General features: G+C 43.8%; 1 protein-coding gene across 1 annotated transcript in view; it reads left to right on the forward strand.

The window, feature by feature from the left end:
* The window catches only part of elovl5 (ELOVL fatty acid elongase 5), a 98,773-nt gene that overhangs the window by 55,508 nt on the left and 23,715 nt on the right, over positions 1-19,550 (forward strand). The window contains exon 4 of the mRNA XM_067983995.1: positions 16,014-16,201. Within this exon, the coding sequence (XP_067840096.1) occupies positions 16,014-16,201 (188 nt within the window). The remainder of the gene's footprint in view (positions 1-16,013; positions 16,202-19,550) is intronic.

Genomic DNA, 19,550 nt, shown 5'->3' on the forward strand with positions numbered 1-19,550 from the left:
ATCACCAAGAACGCCTACCTCTGTAATATCGCCCATCTCCGCCCCTGCCTCAGCTCATCTGCTGCTGAAAGCCTCATCCATGCCTTTGTTACCTCTAGATTCGACTATTCCGACGCTCTCCTGGCCGGCCTCCCACCTTGCACCCTCCGTAAACTTGAGCTCTTCCAAAACTCTGCTGCCCGTATCCTAATGCGCACCAAGTCCTAGTCACCCATCACCTCCTGTGCTCGCTGACCTACACTGGCTTCTGGTCCCCCAATGCCTCGATTTTAAAATTCTCATCCTTGTGTTCAAATTCCTCCATGGCCTCGCACCCTCCCAATCTCTGTAACCTCCTCCAGCCCTACAATCCTCCAAGATTGCTGCGCTCCTCCAATTAGGACCTCTTGTGTATACCTGGTTTTCATCACTCCACCATTGTCGGCCGTGCCTTCAGCTGCCTAGGCCCTAAACTCTGGAATTCCATCCCTAACCCCCTCATCCTCTCTATCTCTGTTTCCTCCTTTAAGACGCTACTTAAAACCTACCTCTGTCCTAATATCTCCTTACGTGGCTCGGTGTCAAATTTTGTTTGATAACCCTTCTATGATGTGCATTGGGACGTTTTACTATGTTAAAGGCACTATATAAATGCAAGATTTTTGTTGTTTCAAGTTTCATTACTCCTCTTTGTGGTCTTTGGGACTCTCTCTATATCCTCACATCTCAAAGATTTGCAGTATTTTGTGTCCTGTTTCAATGCCCATGTTTCACATCCATCAAGAGCTGTTGGTCAAATCATCCTTTCCAGTAGTCTCATACCAGTAAGACAAGCCTCCATCCTTCCAATTCTTGTTCCACCTTCCAGTCGTCTTTCTTGCTTTGGCCAGTCTAGCTCTTATCTCTTAGAACTATCACCCAGCATCCCAACTGATGGAATTGCTCAAACGTCTCGCCTTCTATTTGAGTGTCCACTTCTGTTCATCTCTTGCAACACTCGTTTTTGTGGATTCGCTTTAGCTTCGAAAGAGCTGCTTATGGTGGGCAGCCTGAGATCTTTCACCTGTTTTCAGCTACGAGTATAATGTTAGTTGCAAATCTCAGGCTATTAGACGTTCTGGGGGTGATTTTAGGAGGCAAACGCGGGTGCGTTGGGGGCGGGTGGGGTTCCAAAAATCACGCAAATCCCGTCCAGGTTTGGAAACCGGCTCCAACCCGCCGGCTTCCGAGTTTCACGGACGACCCGAAACCAGAAGTCCCGCTGGCAATTAAAGCCGATGGGATGAGAGTTAAAGAGCCGAAACTACCATTGAGGTACTTTACCTGTGACAGGTGAAGTAATTAGAAAGATTTTTAACTTACCTGGGCGGCTTGCCCACCGCTTCTGATTCACGCCTGGTGAAACCGTGTGTGAAGGGCTGGATCAGGGAGAAAGAAACTAAATAAATAAAAAAAACATGCAATGACGTGAAAACACTAAATGCACCTACCTTTTGAAACCGATCTCACCCTCCCGCTGTCCCACCGATCCCACCCTCCCGCTGTCCCACCGATCTCACCCTCCCGCTGTCCCACCAAACTCACCCTCCCGCTGTCCCACCGATCTCACCCTCCCGCTGTCCCACCGATCTCACCCTCCCGCTGTCCCACCGATCTCGCCCTCCCGATGTCCCACCGATCCCACCCTCCCGCTGTCCCACCGATCCCACCCTCCCGATGTCCCACCGATCCCACCCTCCCGCTGTCCCACCGATCCCACCCTCCCGCTGTCCCACCGATCCCACCCTCCCGCTGTCCCACCGATCCCACCCTCCCGCTGTCCCACCGATCCCACCCTCCCGCTGTCCCACCGATCCCACCCTCCCGCTGTCCCACCGATCTCACCCTCCCGCTGTCCCACCGATCCCACCCTCCCGCTGTCCCACCGATCCCACCCTCCCGCTGTCCCACCGATCTCACCCTCCCGCTGTCCCACCGATCTCACCCTCCCGCTGTCCCACCGATCGCACCCTCCCGCTGTCCCACCGATCGCACCCTCCCGCTGTCCCACCGATCCCACCCTCCCGATGTCCCACCGATCCCACCCTCCCGCTGTCCCACCGATCCCACCCTCCCGCTGTCCCACCGATCTCGCCCTCCCGCTGTCCCACCGATCTCGCCCTCCCGATGTTCCCGAACAGGCATTGTTCTTGCTTTCCTGTAGGCAGGAGAATCTTTAATGCAATTCAGTTTTTTCTGTACTTGAGTGAATATAAAAAAAAATGTCTGTAGGCTTAGCTTGTCAACGTCTGAATGATTTATATGTTGGCACTAAGAAATGATGCTGACTTACAGAAGCCTTTATAGTTTGCGTTTTAGGAACATAGGAACATAGGAACAGGAGTAGGCCATTCAGCCCCTCGTGCCTGCTCCGCCATTTGATAAGATCATGGCTGATCTGTGATCTAGCTCCATATACCTGCCTTTGGCCCATATCCCTTAATACCTTTGGTTGCCAAAAAGCTATCTATCTCAGATTTAAATTTAGCAATTGAGCTAGTATCAATTGCCGTTTGCGGAAGAGAGTTCCAAACTTCTACCACCCTTTGTGTGTAGAAATGTTTTCTAATCTCGCTCCTGAAAGGTCTGGCTCTAATTTTTAGACTGTGCCCCCTACTCCTAGAATCCCCAACCCTGGAAATAGTTTCTCTCTATCCACCCTAACTGTTGCCCCTAATATCTTATAAACTTCGATCAGATCACCCCTTAGCCTTCTAAACTCTAGAGAATACAACCTCAATTTGTGTAATCTCTCCTCGTAACTTAACCCTTGAAGTCCGGGTATCATTCTAGTAAACCTACGCTGCACTCCCTCCAAGGTCAATATGTCCTTCCGAAGGTGCGGTGCCCAGAACTGCTCACAGTACTCCAGGTGCGGTCTAACCAGGGTTTTGTATAGCTGCAGCGTAACTTCTGCCCCCTTGTACTCTAGTCCTCTAGATATAAAGGCCAACATTCCATTTGCCTTCTTGATTATTTTCTGCCACTGTTCATGACACTTCACTGATCTATGTACCTGAACCCCTAAGTCCCTTTGGACATCCACTGTTTTTAACTTTTTACCATTCAGAAAGTACCCTGTTCTATCCTTTTTTGATCCAAAGTGGATGACCTCACATTTGTTTACATTGAATTCCATTTGCCACAGTTTTGCCCATTCACCTAATCTATCAATATCGCTTTGTAATTTGATGTTTTCATCTACACTGCTTACAATGCCACCAATCTTTGTGTCATCGGCAAACTTAGATATGAGACTTTCTATGCCTTCATCTAAGTCGTTAATAAATATTGTGAATAATTGAGGCCCCAAGACAGATCCCTGCGGGACTCCACTAGTCACATCCTGCCAATGTGAGTACCTTCCCATTATCCCTACTCTCTGTCGCCTTTCGCTCAGCCAACTTCCTAACCAAGTCCGTACTTTTCCCTCGATTCCATGGGCTTCTATCTTAGCTAACAGTCTCTTATGTGGGACCTTATCAAATGCCTTCTGGAAGTCCATATAAATAACATCCATTGACATTCCCCTGTCCACTACTTTAGTCACCTCTTCAAAAAATTCAATCAGGTTTGTCAGGCATGACCTACCTTTCACAAATCCATGCTGGCTCTCTCTGATTAACTGAAAATTCTCGAGGTGTTCAGTCACCCTATCCTTAATTATAGACTCCAGCATTTTCCCCACATCAGATGTTAGGCTAACTGGTCTATAATTCCCCGGTTTCCCTCTCTCTCCTTTCTTAAAAAGCGGAGTGACATGTGTAATTTTCCAATCTAGAGGGACAGTTCCTGAATCTAAAGAACTTTGAAAGATTATAATTAGGGCATCCGCAATGTGCTCACCTACTTCCTTTAAAACCCTGGGATGGAAACCATCTGGTCCTGGGGATTTGTCACTCTTTAGTGCTATTATTTTCTTCATTACTGTTGCTTTACTTATGTTAATTTTATCGAGTCCCTGTCCCCGATTCAATATTAGTTTTCTTGGGATTTCCGGCATGCTATCCTCTTTTTCTACTGTAAATACTGACGCAAAGTAATTGTTCAACATGTCCGCCATTTCCCCATTGTCAATGACAATATCCCCACTTTCAGTTTTTAATGGGCCAACATTGCTCCTGACCACCCTCTTTTTCCTAATATAACTATAAAAGTTCTTCGTATTGGTTTTGATGTCCCTTGCGAGTTTCTTTTCATACTCTCTTTTTGTAGCCCTTACTATCTGTTTTGTGACCCTTTGTTGATCTTTGTATCTTTCCCATTCGTCAGGATCTGTGCCATTTTTTGCCTTTTTGTATGCCCTTTCCTTATGTCTTATACTGTTTCTGTTTACTTATACTGTTCTCCTGTCTCTTGTGTCAGTACGAAGTCAAAATTGCCCGAGACCAACGATAAACAAGGAGTAATAACGGCTGAGCTTATTCCAAGCTAAGTGTAGTGGGAGTTTCTCCTCCAGGAAGCCTCACCCACTTTGTTCTGGTATCAGGTAGGGCCATGACCTATAATCAAAAGGCCAGGATTTCATACAGTTTTCCCAACTGCTCCGGGTCCAACAACAATTTGCATTTCTCCAGCACCTTTAACGTAAAAACAAATGTCACAAAGCACTTCACAGAAAATGGATGCCTAGTCAAATAAGGAAGTATTAAGAGGGGTGTCCAAGAGCTTGATCGAAGAGGGTGTTAAAGGAGGAGAGGGAGATGTAGAGATGGAGGGGTTTAGGGAGGGAATTCCAGAGCGTGGGGCCTTGGCGGCTGAAAGTAGGGCCACCACAAGAGGCCAGAGTCAGAGCAATAGAGAGTTCGGGAGGATGGTTGTTTGGGCTAGAGGAGGTTACAGAGATAGGGAGGAGAAAGACCGTGAAGGAATTTGAACACGCCAATGAAGATTTTAAATTTGAGGCATTAGGGGAATTAGGAGCCGAGGAGGACAGGGGGTGATGAGTGAATGGGACTTGATGCAGGATAGGATAAGGGCAGAAGAGTTTTAGATGAGTTGACCTTTACAGAGCATTGGAATAGTTGAATCTGGAGGTGACAAAGACACGGATGAGAACTTCAGCTGCCGTTGGGCTAAGGTAGGAGTGAAGGCAGGCGATGTTATGGAGATGGAAGTACGTGGTCTTTGTGATGGCAAAGAAATAGCTCTGCTAAGAGGATGCTTATAAGAACAGCAAGTGACAGTTTTCTCACCAAACCAACAAACCCAGGCTGCGTTTACACTAACTACATGGTCGGTGCAATGCAAAGCCGCTGTTATACTACAGTTATAACGTGAATGCATCCTGTTAATTTTTCAGTTACAAATGTAACATCAAAGAGGACATTTATTGACTAGATGTGTTTCATTTTAAAACTAAATATAAATCATAAATCTTGCTTGTTTTTGCCATTCTGAATTCTGGCTTGTCCAGATGTTGGCATTCACTTCATTACTCAGAATTATAACCACCATGATCTCAGTATTAAACTTTTCAAAAGGAGCAGGATAAACCACATACGTACAACAGGATTTGCTGTTTTTGGCCCGCATGTGTACTCCCAATGGATTCTTCATTAAAGGGATGAATTTGCAATCCCGTGCTCTCAGCGGTCAGCAGTGCTTGCAGTGGGCGCATCGTGGAGAACTGCCAGTGTGTAGCCTGTGATTTCTCATGCATTCATTTTAATGGACAGAGAATTGCAGGCTGCGCACCGATGATCTCCTGTGATGCACTTTCTGTGAGTGCAGCTCCGCACTGGGAGCACCAATTACAGAACCGTCCCTTCATAAATGAATCCCCCCAGAGGTCCTCTGATGGGTTATTGTCCCACCTGGTATGGTGCTTAAGCCATATGGATCAAAAAAAAAACCCACCCAGGAACGATCCTGGCTCTGTAATGAGTTCAGTTTATGTCGAGGCATGCAGGAAAAGGAAAGGCCATCCAGCCCACACATCATCCCACACCCCCGTCCTCCGTCCCCTCCCCTCTTCCCCCACCCCCGCCTTTCAGCTGCTCCAACCATTCCTTTTCCTCAATTCCTGGGAGAAGTTAAAAAAAAAAGAAAAGCAGTTCCTCTGTTAAAAAAAATTCCTCTCTGACCGTTTATGGTCAACCAAGCGAGCCCCGGAATGTCCCAAACCCACCAGCTGTTTTTCAGAATCGTTCACTGTTACTTTCCATATGCTGTGATCACACATTTTTCCAGGAATCCCATCGAACATCTTCTTGAAGGACTGCAGGGAATCAGCCTTCACTACCTTCTCCAGAATCCCGTTCCACAAGACGATCACCCTTCGGGAAAAGTAAAACTCCCAGACTTCCAGTCTCACCCCTCCTTCCTCAGTTTGTACGGGTGCCTCTTAGTTCTCCCTGACCTCATCACCTCATGCACACTATCTACTTGCAAGATATCCATGCTTTTAATAATCTTAGGTACCTGGATGAGATCCCCTCTAAGTCGCCTTCTCTCCAAACGGTAAATACCCAAGGCTTCAAGTTTGTCTTCATAGTTCAGTGATCGCAGACTATAAATGACTCTTGTTGTCCTTCTCTGCCCCTTAGAATCATAGAAAATTTACGGCACAGAAGGAGGCTATTCGGCCCATCGTGTCCGTGCCGGCTGAGAAACGAGCCACCCAGCCTAATCCCATAATTTTGTACATCTCAATCAAATCACCTCTCAGCTTCCTCTGTTCCAAGGAAAACAACCCCAGCCTATCCAATCTGTCATCATAGCTAAAATTCTCCAGTCCTGGCAACATCCTTGTAAATCTCCTCTGCACCCTCTCTAGTGCAATTACATCCTTCCTGTAATGTGGTGACCAGAACTGTGCGCAGTACCCATGCTGTGGCCTAACTAGTGTTTATACAGTTCCAGCATAACATCCCTGCTCTGATATTCTATGCCTCGGCTAATAAAGGAAAGCATTTCATATGCTTTTTGAGGAAGTGAGGGACCTTGGAGTGCTTTTTTGACCAATCTGCCACGTGGGACCTTGTCAAAAGCTTTGCTAAAATCCATGTAGACTACATCAATTGCGCTATCCTCATCGATCCTCCTTGAAAAATTCAATCAGATAGTCAGACACGACCTCCCCTTAACAAATAAGTGACAGTTTATCCTGTCCCTCAGAATTGATTCCAGTAATTTGCCCACCACTGAGGTTAGACTGACTGGCCTATAATTATTCGGTCTATCCTTTGCTCCCTTTTTAAACAACGGTACAACGTTAGCAGTCCTCCAATCCTCCGGCACTACGCCTGTATCCAGTGAAGTTTGGAAAATGATGGTCAGAGCCTCTGCCATTTCCTCCCTGACTTCTTTTAACAGCCTGGGATACATTTCATCCGGCCCTGGTGATTTATCTACTTTCAAAGATGCTAACCCCCTTAATACTTCCTTTCTCACTATGTTTATCCCATCCTATATTTCACACTCCTCCTCTTTAACTTCAATCCCTGCATCATCCCGCTCCTTTGTGAAGACAGATGCAAAGTATTCATTAAGAACCATACCCGCATCTTCCGTCTCCACACGTGGTTTACCTTTTTGGTCTCTAATAGGCCCGACTCTTTCCTTAGTTATCCTCTTGCTCTTAATGTATTTTTAAAACATCTTTGGCTTTTCTTTGGTTTTACCTGCTAATAATTTTTCATGCCCTCTCTTTGCTTTCCTAATTTCCTTTTTAACTTCACCCCTGCACTTTGTATACTCCTGAGCTTTCCATAGTATTGAGTTCCCGATGTCTATTATAGGCTTTCTTTTTCTGCCTTATCTTACCCTGAATGCTTCTTGACATCCAGGGGGCTGTAGATTTGGCAGCCCCTCCCTTTTTCTTTGTAGGAACATGTTAACCCCGAACCCCTTGAATCACCCCTTGAATCACCCCTTGAATCACCCCCTTGAATCACCCCTTTGAATCACCCCTTTGAATCACCCCTTTGAATCACCCCTTTGAATCACCCCTTTGAATCACCCCTTTGAATCACCCCCTTGAATCACCCCTTGAATCACCCCTTGAATCACCCCTTGAATCACCCCTTGAATCACCCCTTGAATCACCCCTTGAATCACCCCTTGAATCACCCCTTGAATCACCCCTTGAATCACCCCTTGAATCACCCCCTTGAATCACCCCTTGAATCACCCCTTGAATCACCCCTTGAATCACCCTTTGAATCACCCCTTGAATCACCCCTTGAATCACCCCTTGAATCACCCCTTGAATCACCCCTTGAATCACCCCCTTGAATCACCCTTTGAATCACCCCTTGAATCACCCCCTTGAATCACCCCTTTGAATCACCCCCTTGAATCACCCCCTTGAATCACCCCCTTGAATCACCCCCTTGAATCACCCCCTTGAATCACCCCTTGAATCACCCCCTTGAATCACCCCCTTGAATCACCCCTTTGAATCACCCCCTTGAATCACCCCTTGAATCACCCCTTTGAATCACCCCCTTGAATCACCCCTTGAATCACCCCCTTGAATCACCCCCTTGAATCACCCCTTGAATCACCCCCTTGAATCACCCCTTGAATCACCCCTTGAATCACCCCCTTGAATCACCCCTTGAATCACCCCTTTGAATCACCCCCTTGAATCACCCCTTGAATCACCCCCTTGAATCACCCCTTGAATCACCCCTTGAATCACCCCTTGAATCACCCCTTGAATCACCCCCTTGAATCACCCCTTGAATCACCCCTTGAATCTCCCCCTTTGAATGTCTCCCACTGCTCTGACACCTTCTCCAGAGTCACAAAGTCCTTCCTGAGGTGGAGGACCAGTTCTGGACACAGTACTCCAAATGAGGTTGTACCAAATCCTTATGTAGCCCTATTATTGTGACCTATTTTTTGACTTGTTTGGGCAACGCAGCCCAGGGCCCCGTTTCCTTTGACTGCAGCTTCTAGACACTGACCTTGAATCTTGGGGGAGCGGGCATAATCACTCCCAAATCTTTTCCCCTCTCGTTTACCTTTACTCATCACCCACTCACAATATATTCCATGCTCTTATTATGAGTACCTATGTGTATCACTGCATTTGTCTACATGAAAGGACATTTAACAGTCTTGGGCCACTTCCCCAATCTATCCAAAACCACCATTTCCCTTTTCTAGGTTACTGACTCTGACGTGATTTGGTATCATCTGCAAAGTTAATTACTGTGCCACGTATGGCCATCTCCAGATCATTAATGAATATAATGAACAGATGGGGACAGAAAACGGAACCCTGGGGCACCCCACTCATAACCTGACCCCAGTGGGATGCAGACTCATTTAAAATCTCCCGTTGCTCATGGTTCCTCAGCCCCGGTCTCTGATCTCGGGCAGGGTGGCAGCATTGAGGCATTACAATTGGTCGCATTGTTCCTGGGTTAGGGAGGGGTAAAACCAACCATGCTCTACGTTCTTAATTGTTATTCAGTGACCTCCCATGTGGAAAGTGCACTTGTGTAAAGGATGTAAAGAAGGTGCATCAGATTCAGTCAGTCTGTTGATGCTACTCACTGTGCAGGTTCATATGTAAAGTATGACCACTTGGATGATATATTGGAGGAGTGTCACCCAACAGAGTCACTGCCTTCGGGATACGAGATTTTCTTTTGGAGGGGAACTATATAATTTCTCATAGATCTGGAAAGACAGTTCTTACTACCATGATGTGAGGCTATATAATCAGCTCTCCTCTGTATTGCCCTTTCACCTATATTAGGGATTTACCCTTATTTAAAGTCTTATGAGATCAAGTCATGCTTTGTAGCTGCTACCAGTGACATTATACTGATTAGCATGTAAACCGCTATAGGAGAAGAGAAATGTTTAACCCTATTAGCGTCTATTATAGGCTGCCTTGTAACTTCGAGGTTACATGTCCCAGTTGGCTTCAGTATCTATTCAAGTGTGTTGTGTCTACCTAGCAACAGTGCTCAGTGTGCCTGCAGCATCACTGTAAGGAAAGCAGTACTTTAAAAGAAACTTGAAAGTTTAGTTATAATAATTCAATCTCAGTCATATTGAGTTTAGCACTAAAATGGAAACAGAAAATGCTGGAAACACATACCATGTCAGATTAATATCAGAAGCAGGTCCCACAAAAAAACATTTGACAGGTTGACCTGCATTTTTTATGTTTATTCCAGATTTCCAGTACTTGTATTTTTTTCTTTTTTAGCACTTATGATTTATGACCCCAGAACCTCTTGATTTAATTTTAGCCTCTTAAATGCCAGGTATGCGCACTTCATGCAATACATGCAATCCTGTCTCATTAAGTTTCTGATGAATATACTTTTGCTTTAAAATGATTACACTTTGGATATAGTTTTTTGATTCATGACATGATGTTTTGTTCTGCAGGCATGTGCCGAATAAGCTAAAAGGGGTAAAAACTGCAGAGCAAGTGTAAAGAAAGAAACATTTGTGTTTAGTTACCAGAGTGTAACAGCTGTGCAAATTGGCTGAAACCACAGATTTAAGAGCTGAATAGTTGCAGTACATATCCTGCTGGAACAAATGACCTCGAAGCTATCTATGTCTTAACCTAGACAATACTCATTGTCTTAGGTTTTTTTCCTGAATAAAGTAATGAAAAAACTTTAGATGAAAAAAATAAATGCTTTAGTGAAACCTTACAAAGAGAGGGGCTTAAGAGGTCAGAGAGCAGCTTTACCTATTGTAAAGTTGGAAAGCAGGCTCTGCAATGAAATATGCTAACATAATTTACAATAATCCTTCTGTAATATAAACACTGGCTCCTTTATACCATTATCTCCATTTATGGAAACATTGCTTCAATGTTACATTTCGGTTTACAGGACCACGTGTCCTGTTCTGTACTCCCTCACATGCAAGAAGTTGTACAACTATAACTGTTAAATTAATTTGAAACCAAAATACAGATGTCATGAAATATCAACCCTTTTTGCTCCTTTGTTAGTGTTTCTATCGATTTATGTTAAAAATTAAAATCGTTCATTTACTCTATATTTGGACCTATTTTTACTGAGTTAATCGTCTCAATCTGGTTGCAGTTTTCTGAATGCTGAGTGAAACCCATACTCCCTCTGCCTTCTCACATGACTGTGCTAGCAGCTGGCTTTGCTCAGTGTTATGCCAGTTTACATTTTCCATTGGTAGCAGTTGGTCCCCAGTGTGCTGTTCAGTCAATTGGAAGGACTGTACTCTGGAGATAAACAACCTTTATCTGTTTGCTGCCTGCTTGCTTAATGTTTAATAATGTACCTTGGAAACAATAGAGGTCTTTGACATTCAATCAATCAGTGGTGGTTCTCTGCTGTGCACAAAGTGCCATTGCCCCCCCAAAAGGGCTTTCAAACTCCATTAGCTCGATGGCAGTCAATGTTGCTTTAATGGAAAGAAGAAAATGAAGAAAGTTGGGGAGTGTGACTATTTACATCCTTTGATTGGTAAAATTGATTTAATTAGAGACCAACTATTGTGACATGCAATGTTTATGTAGAAATAAGGAAGAGAGCGATAGCCTAGCATAGTGGTATCCATAATGCATTCATGGGGCCGCTTCCCCCTCATCTATGACCCTAAAGAGACTTGCTGTTCCATGTATCTCCTGGCCTCCCATTTATAGCTTGCTAGCAGTTGGCAGGGGGAGGGTAGATACATATCAGCCTTTGACAAAGCGTTAGTGAGAATTCCTGAACTAATGCTTTCAGTCAGCTGTTTCCAAAAAACAGCCTGCATATTCTTTCACTACAGCCAATTAGAAATAAATAATTGATCTCCTGTGACATTGCTCATAGATAAAAATAACCCTCTTCCTGTAACCATCTTTGCTCGACTCTCACTGTAATTTTTTTATGTTTCCTCCCTGTCTCTTTGTTTGTTTTCCACTCTTTCCATCTCCCTCCTTTTTCCATTTGTTTGTCCATCTACCTATCTATATCTTATTCACGTTCATTGTCATATACCTATATCTTTCTGCCTCTTAATTTCTCTTTCTTTTTCAGTCCGTCTGTATGTCTCTCCTTCCCTCTGTCTCCTCTTTCTTCTGTATACCTCCCACTCTCTCTGAATGTCTCACACATACATAGCTAGTTATAAGTAATTAAGGCTTCTACGCTTCTGTGGTGCACAATATATGGAACACTAATTTGATAGTCAAATTGGGGTTTAATTAAATTTTACTTCAACCACTGACTAGATCATCAAATCATTTAGGAAAATACAGGGACGGAAAAGACTCTGTAGTACATCTAGCCTGTCCCAAAAACTAATACCTCTCAATCACCCTCTCCCTCAAATATCTATCTAATTCTTCCTTAACTGTTTCCATGCTATCTGTCTCCCTGGCGGGTTCATTCCACATGTTCACCACCCTTTGCATAAAGTTGTTAAATCTAAACTGCCTCCGCACTTTTCCCTAAGCCTGAGCCTAGATCCCCAAGTTCCAGGGTTCGTGACAACCTCAAACATATTATCAGGGTTCAATTTATCTTTTCCCTTAAAGATACTTGAATTGTATGTGCCCTAAGCTTCTCTTCTCCAGAATAAACAATCCCAACCTCTTCAATCTCTCCTCATAGCTCAGATGTCTTAAGCTAGTTATCAGTTTGGTTGCCCCTTTTGCACTGCCTCTACTATCAGAATATCCTTACTGTCGTACAGCAACCAGAATTGTACACCGTACTCCAGGCGTGATTTATTATCACCTCTTGGGATTTGTGCTCTAACACTCTGGCTATATATCCCAAGATTGCAGAGCGTAGAGTTGAACCCATCTCTCACGATTTGCCGATCGCTCTGTGCCCGTTTGATGGTGGTTTCTGAAATTGCACATTGTAACTGCCATTTCTCTCCCCGCGGCCCCCCCCCCCACCACCGCCCTAAATACCTGGTAAAGGACAGCAACTCTTCACTATACTCTTCACTAAAGCTTTCTGTTACTACATCCACAAGATTCGGCAGCACCAGCAATTGAGTAGGATTCTATCCCATCTTTCAGAATGGATCCTTTGGGTATTCTAGAGGTTCAGCTGGAGCCCAGTCCAAGAGGGATGAGTACTTTGTAGATTGATTTTAGACATTTGTCAAATAGCTTGGATAGGGACTCTTAGCAAGAAGCCATGTGCATATCAGAGCCAAAGGCTCATGTTTGACTAGCATTTTGGTACAAAATCCATTCTGGTTTTAACATAAGTCCAGCAACAAGTTGTAGTATAACAGGATGTACATTGTTAACATTGTTTCACACACTGTGCATCCTCCATAAGTAAGGATCTGAGTACACTTTCATGTAGTGTTAGCTCTAGTCCAATCTTATTACCAGTGTGAGTCCAAAAGAGACACCCCAATGTGTTTGCCAATGACATAGTCTGCAGAAGCACAATCAAGTATAAAGAGTTGGGCACATTGGTGCAATTCCACCATTTGGAATAGGGGGATGGGGAATAACCCATGCCAAAAGAACTTGGGAGGGGGAACACATTACCCATATTCCCTCTTACCCTTCCTTCCTTCCCATCTATGCCACCACATGCTCCAGGCTAAACTTGAAGCACCTTGGGTGAAAATGAAAAAGTGAATGAGTTATAATTATGAATGAGTGGAATGTCATTTAAACAGCATCTCTTCATTGTCACCCAAGGTGTTATACGAGTGCTTTTAGTTCAGCTTGGAGCATGTGGTGTAAACGTCTTATTTTCCTCAGATGGCACAGATGCAACCGTGGAACATAGGAACACAGGAACAGGAGTAGGCCATTCAGCCCCTCGTGCCTGCTCCGCCATTTGATAAGATCATGGCTGATCTGTGATCTAACTCCATATACCTGCCTTTGGCCCATATCCCTTAATACCTTTGGTTGCCAAAAAGCTATCTATCTCAGATTTAAATTTAGCAATTGAGCTAGTATCAATTGCCGTTTGCGGAAGAGAGTTCCAAACTTCTACCACCCTTTGTGTGTGGAAATGTTTTCTAATCTTGCTCCTGAAAGGTCTGGCTCTAATTTTTAGACTGTGCCCCCTACTCCTAGAATCCCCAACCAGCGGAAATAATTTCTCTCTATCCACCCTAACTGTTGCCCTTAATATCTTATAAACTTCGATCAGATCACCCCTTAACCTTCTAAGTTCTAGAGAATACAACCCCAATTTGTGTAATCTCTCCTCGTAACTTAACCCTTGAAGTCCGGGTATCATTCTAGTAAACCTACGCTGCCACTCCCTCCAAGGCCAATATGTCATTCCGAAGGTGCGGTGCCCAGAACTGCTCACAGTACTCCAGGTGCGGTCTAACCAGGGTTTTGTATAGCTGCAGCATAACTTCTGCCCCCTTGTAAGGGAGGGGATGGGGGAATGTGGGGAATGTGTTCCCTCTCCCAAGTTCTTTTGGCATGGGTTATTTCCCCCTCTTCCCTCCATTCCAAATACTGGAATTGATCCGATGTTCCCAACTCTTCATACTTGATTGTACTTCTGGAGGCATTTGCATGAGTCCAACACGTTAGGGTGTCTCTTTTAGACTCACGCTGGTAATTGAATTGCCTGTTTCTCTGGTGTTATATAGTATGGTTTCTGGCCCTACTGTCACAGTCTCTGAATAGTTTTAACCATGCATACCCTCTACTGCGTATTATAGCACACAGGCCCATGGAGCACTGTGGCCGTGGGCGTTTTTTTTTAAGTAGGGCACAACTCAAAAATCCAACATCATTGAAGTGACAAAAGGCAACTGACTAAAAGAAAGGAATTACCGTATAATAAAATGGAGAGGACAGGTAGAGGCACATACCAGTGTTTAGGGCAGTGGTAGACAATCCTACGAATATATGTGCAGAGAGGGGATGGATAAGGTGAGAAAAAATTACTTGGCAGTGATTCTCATTCTTCCAAATAATGGCTTTTTAAAAAATATTTTACTCCCTCCTTATCCTCTATTCACTCATTCACTTTTTTTTGACACTTCTTGTCTGTTTCAAAAATTGCGCAGGGAAGGATTGTTAGTGACATTATATCGTGGCCCAATTATTTAAGTTTCAGTCTAGATATCATCCTAACAGCAGTTAAAGACTGTTAAATGACGGTCCAATTTCCCTCATTCGGACTGGTTGGTAACTGCAGAAGCCTGACGGTGTGCAGAGAAAGCAATGTACTTTTTCCATATCCGACAGGGTATCTTCGCCACCTAGTCACTTTGCTACCCTAACAATTTTTTAAAAACCTGCCCTTTACCCATAAATCAGTGTGAAATGCAAGAAATTACAACGCGACCCACTCATCGGGAGAAAGATACAGACTGTTCCCGATTTGACGATATGTGTGGTTTCATCCAGTATCACCACTAAAGTACATTGTTTATGTTCGAATCTTTTGGATGATTGAAGACACTTTATCAGAAAATGCTGCCTAGTAGTTTCTGTGCTTCCTCATTTATTTGAGATAGTCCATCAAATGTTGCATTCTCTATCTGAAAGCTTCCTCTTCAGCTGGCTGTGCAGTGAATGTGAACAACCTGTTGCCTGGCTGTGCTTTGCAGTGCATTGAACCGTAACAATTTGCTTAATGCTGGGGAATTACGGTTTATTCAGCTTGCAGCTTAGATAATGGCTATTTTTCAGTTCTTTAAGAGTGTGATGCAAAAAGTAATGCCAAAAATGTATTTTCATTCGAGATGCTTTAATTCACAGTGTGCCGTTTTTTTGAAATGCAATCAGCATTTATTTTGATGGGGGTTGTGCGGGGGGGGGAAACATTTTTATTAATTTAGTTTGAACACTTTTCCAAATGGTTTCACAATTCTTGGGAAAGATAAATGATGTGTTGTAACTTATTTTCTACATGTTATAAAACATGTTGAGCTCTGCCTGATGTATACTGTATCATGCGTCATCTCAAAGCTGACTAGAAGTTAAACTCTGTATTTCTGGAATACTCATTATTTACTATACATAGTTACAGATTGAAAGCGTTTTTTGTTCTTGAAGAGCTGTTCTCACATTCATTTTTCTCTTATTCCAGATTCCAGAGTTGAGGGTTTTTTCCTCCTAGATAAATATCCCCCTACCTTTATACTTAGTCTCCTGTACCTCTTCGTGGTCTGGGCTGGACCAAAATACATGCAGAACAAGGCACCTCTTTCTTCTAGGGGAATACTAGTGGTCTATAACATTGGATTAACTCTCCTTTCCTTATACATGTTTTGCGAGGTGAGAAGCATGAACGTTCTTGTCAGTTTTGATGAACTAATTTATTTTTTCCAGTTTTTTTTTTGATGTATTGCTCTCTCTGATGTGTAGTCTAACAGCCCACAAGGACAGTTTCTCATTATAATTTGTGCTTGGTAAAAACAATTTGGAGGCAATTGCAACAATTGGCTTGGGACCCAGGTTCAATTCCTGCTGAGTGCTGACTTCACTTGGTCGTGGTGAGGGGGCAGCTGGGTCTCTGAGCCAGTGTGGGAATAAAAATTCAGCTGGGGTTCTCGTTCCCTTATCACTATGCACTGACCCAGCTGAAAAGTGCAAGCGTGGGCATCAGATAAGTTCAAGATCAAGCTCAGCTGTGAAGCCCCTGTGGTAGACTAGCCCATTGGCACTCGCTGTTCAGGGTCTCCTCTGAAGAATGTCCACCCAAACAAGGTATTAGTAATGTGCTGGCATGAGTTACTTTCTTCAGGAAAGAAGCAGTAAGGAGAGGAAATTGAAAAAATGAAACCACCTAAATATATATATTATTATTATACTGGATTTCTCTGTGCTTATGTATGTTATTATATAGATGTGAAATATAATTGTGCATCAAACATAACCTGATTATGATTATGCAAGTATATAGAGAACTAGTAATGTTTACACTATGAGCCGTTTTCTTTTCCTACTTCAACATGTCAAATATAATTTTTCAGATTAATCCTGTTTTAATTCTTTGTGTCGATGCAAAGAGCCTTTTGTTTCCTGCCTCATCCAGTCTTATCTATGTTGATCTGTGTATGTATTTATACAACATCCATTTGGCTAAAACAGTACTGAACTTCTGCAATGTAATACCTGCGCACTGCCATTTTAAAAACCTATAACTATTAACTTTAATTCCATTGTTACATCAGTGTATAGTCTTTATGTAAAGCTGCTGAAGAAATTATTGAATCTTGAGTGTACAGAGAGAGAATGTAAGAAAACACAGAACAAGAAAAGGATGTTTCCACCAAGCCTGTCTTTGCAGACTGTTACAAAATCATTTATATAATGGTTTCAAAACCATGTCTCTCAAAAATATCTCAAAACGCTTCAGATGCAGTGAATCACTTTGAAGGGCGTAGGCTGTTATTGTGTATGAAAATGTGGTTGCCATTTTGCAAGCAGCAAGATCCCACAAACAACAGTGGCCTGAATGACCAGTTAATCATTTTTTGGTGGTGATGGATTAAGGAAGAATGTTGGTCAGGACACCAGGAAAACATGCTGTTATTCTTTGAGTACTGCCATACATTAACATCTACCAGAACTGGGAGCTGAGGCCCAAGTTTCAATTCTCACCTGAAGGATGGCGTTTCAGACAATGCAGCACTCCCACGGTACTGCACTACAGAGTCAGTCTAGATTGCGTGCTCGAATTCTGGATTGGGCCTGAACCCACAATCTTTGACTCAGCCAAGATGATACAATTTTGACCTAACATGGATTTATTTAATCTCCTCGGAGAAGGCTCTGCAAAGCTTTTCCTGGCCTGCGTCAGGAGTGTTCCCGAGCCATACAGGGACAGGCAAATTGCATGAACGCTCTTTCTGCCAGGCGCAGCACACCTCAGGCACATTATGGACACCTGGGCCTAGAAATTGGATCACGCTGCACCTGTTTTACAGACATAAAACGGGCACCTAAGGGTCCAATGTGGCGGGCGGTGTGCGCACGCTCATTACGTGCCAGAGGTGCGGCGGTTGCCATATTGGTAAAGGCTCCTCCGTTTGGCGTCCAGGACGCACTCACGAAACGGGGGTTAGGCCCTTTGGATATGCAGATAGCCGGCTTAACACCTGTTTGAGGTCCCCTTTGCAAAATTGGATTTGCATAACCGGCAGAATGCGACATGCACGCTGCGGTCAGTTTCTTCACAGGCTTGGCATCCGCCAGCGGTCCTTTAAAGGAACATCTGGAAACTGCCAGCAAAGGTAAATTTAATTTTTATTACTTACCTTATTGTGGAGCCGGCAGGACCAGGGCCTACGTTAAATCCACGGGCTGCTGCCGTCCACCGTTTGCCACCTTCCTGATTGCCTTCCATTCCCCTCTCTGCCCCACCCCGGGACTCCCTTAATGACCTCGGACAGTGTCCGAGCCGGCTGATCTCGGCACCTGCAACTCGCCGGTGATAAACAAATGAGGCCAGCGGACCAATTTCCCGTGGTAACACCATGTTTTTTTTTAGACGGGTGCAGAACGCGTGATCCAATTTCTAGACACCAAAGAGGGAAATCTGCCCTCGCACGTATAATAGTTCAGCAGCTTTTTCCAGCAGGCAATTTTTTTTCAAATTTGTGTCAAGAGAATGTCAAAATGTTGTAAATCGTATCTGAGCACTTGAATGACCTTAAATATATGCACTGTGAAGCAGACATGAGCCATTTCAACTTGCAACATACGGTGGGCAAACAAATGAAACCCGATATGAATGGGTTACACTAATCTTTTTAGGGAACATACTGATTTTTGTGTTTGAGTACTGTCCAGGTGATGATACTTTATTACTTAATAGTTGCTCAGTACAAACAATGGATCTGTTTAATTAACATGGATTACGCAAAACTAGATTTGTATGTTGGACAAGCAGTAGAGATTTTGAAATTCCTTGGCTTGATCTGCACCTATGATTTGTAATTTTCCCCAGACATGAGGGTGTTTTCACGTTAATAAAAAAAATACCAATAATGAAAATCACGGTAAGACATTAAAACAAACGCTAGACTCATTTGTTAAACATATTTATGAATTCTCAAATTTAAATATGAAAACAAATGGCATGATGGGGGATTGGATGGAACCAAAATTTAACCCAAAGTAACTGGAATGGGCCAATTTAGATCAGGTCAGAGTCTGGTTGGTATGTCCTTTTTAAAAAAAATCCAGTGCACAACTGTAACTGTTGTTCTGTGCTTTTGCACCATCATTGTGCAAGCCTCTTCACTACTTTCCCAGCAGCATGATGGGCGGTGAAGGGATAATGAATTTCTAGCAGTATAAAATCTACTCCCGTGCCTCTCACCATTGGGGAATTGTAGAATCACCCCTTATATTCCCTCGCTATGGTTCTTGCTTCTTGAACGCTTTGTTACCCCCTAGCTCTGTGCCCATCTCTCTCAAAGCTCCCCGTTCCGATCTCTCCAGTCTAGTTTACGCACTGCTCACATTACCACAGTCACAAAGTCTAGAGTAACCAATTGCATGCTGTGTTACTGTGACCATGGTGCGCCATCCCTCCTTGTCCTTCTCGCCCTCTCTGCAGTGCTTCATACAGTGGACCATGCCATCGCCCCTCCTCCCTTGTCCAGCTCCCTGGGGC

The sequence above is a fragment of the Heptranchias perlo genome, chromosome 5, assembly GCF_035084215.1.
Source record: "Heptranchias perlo isolate sHepPer1 chromosome 5, sHepPer1.hap1, whole genome shotgun sequence".
Lineage (NCBI taxonomy): Eukaryota > Metazoa > Chordata > Chondrichthyes > Hexanchiformes > Hexanchidae > Heptranchias > Heptranchias perlo.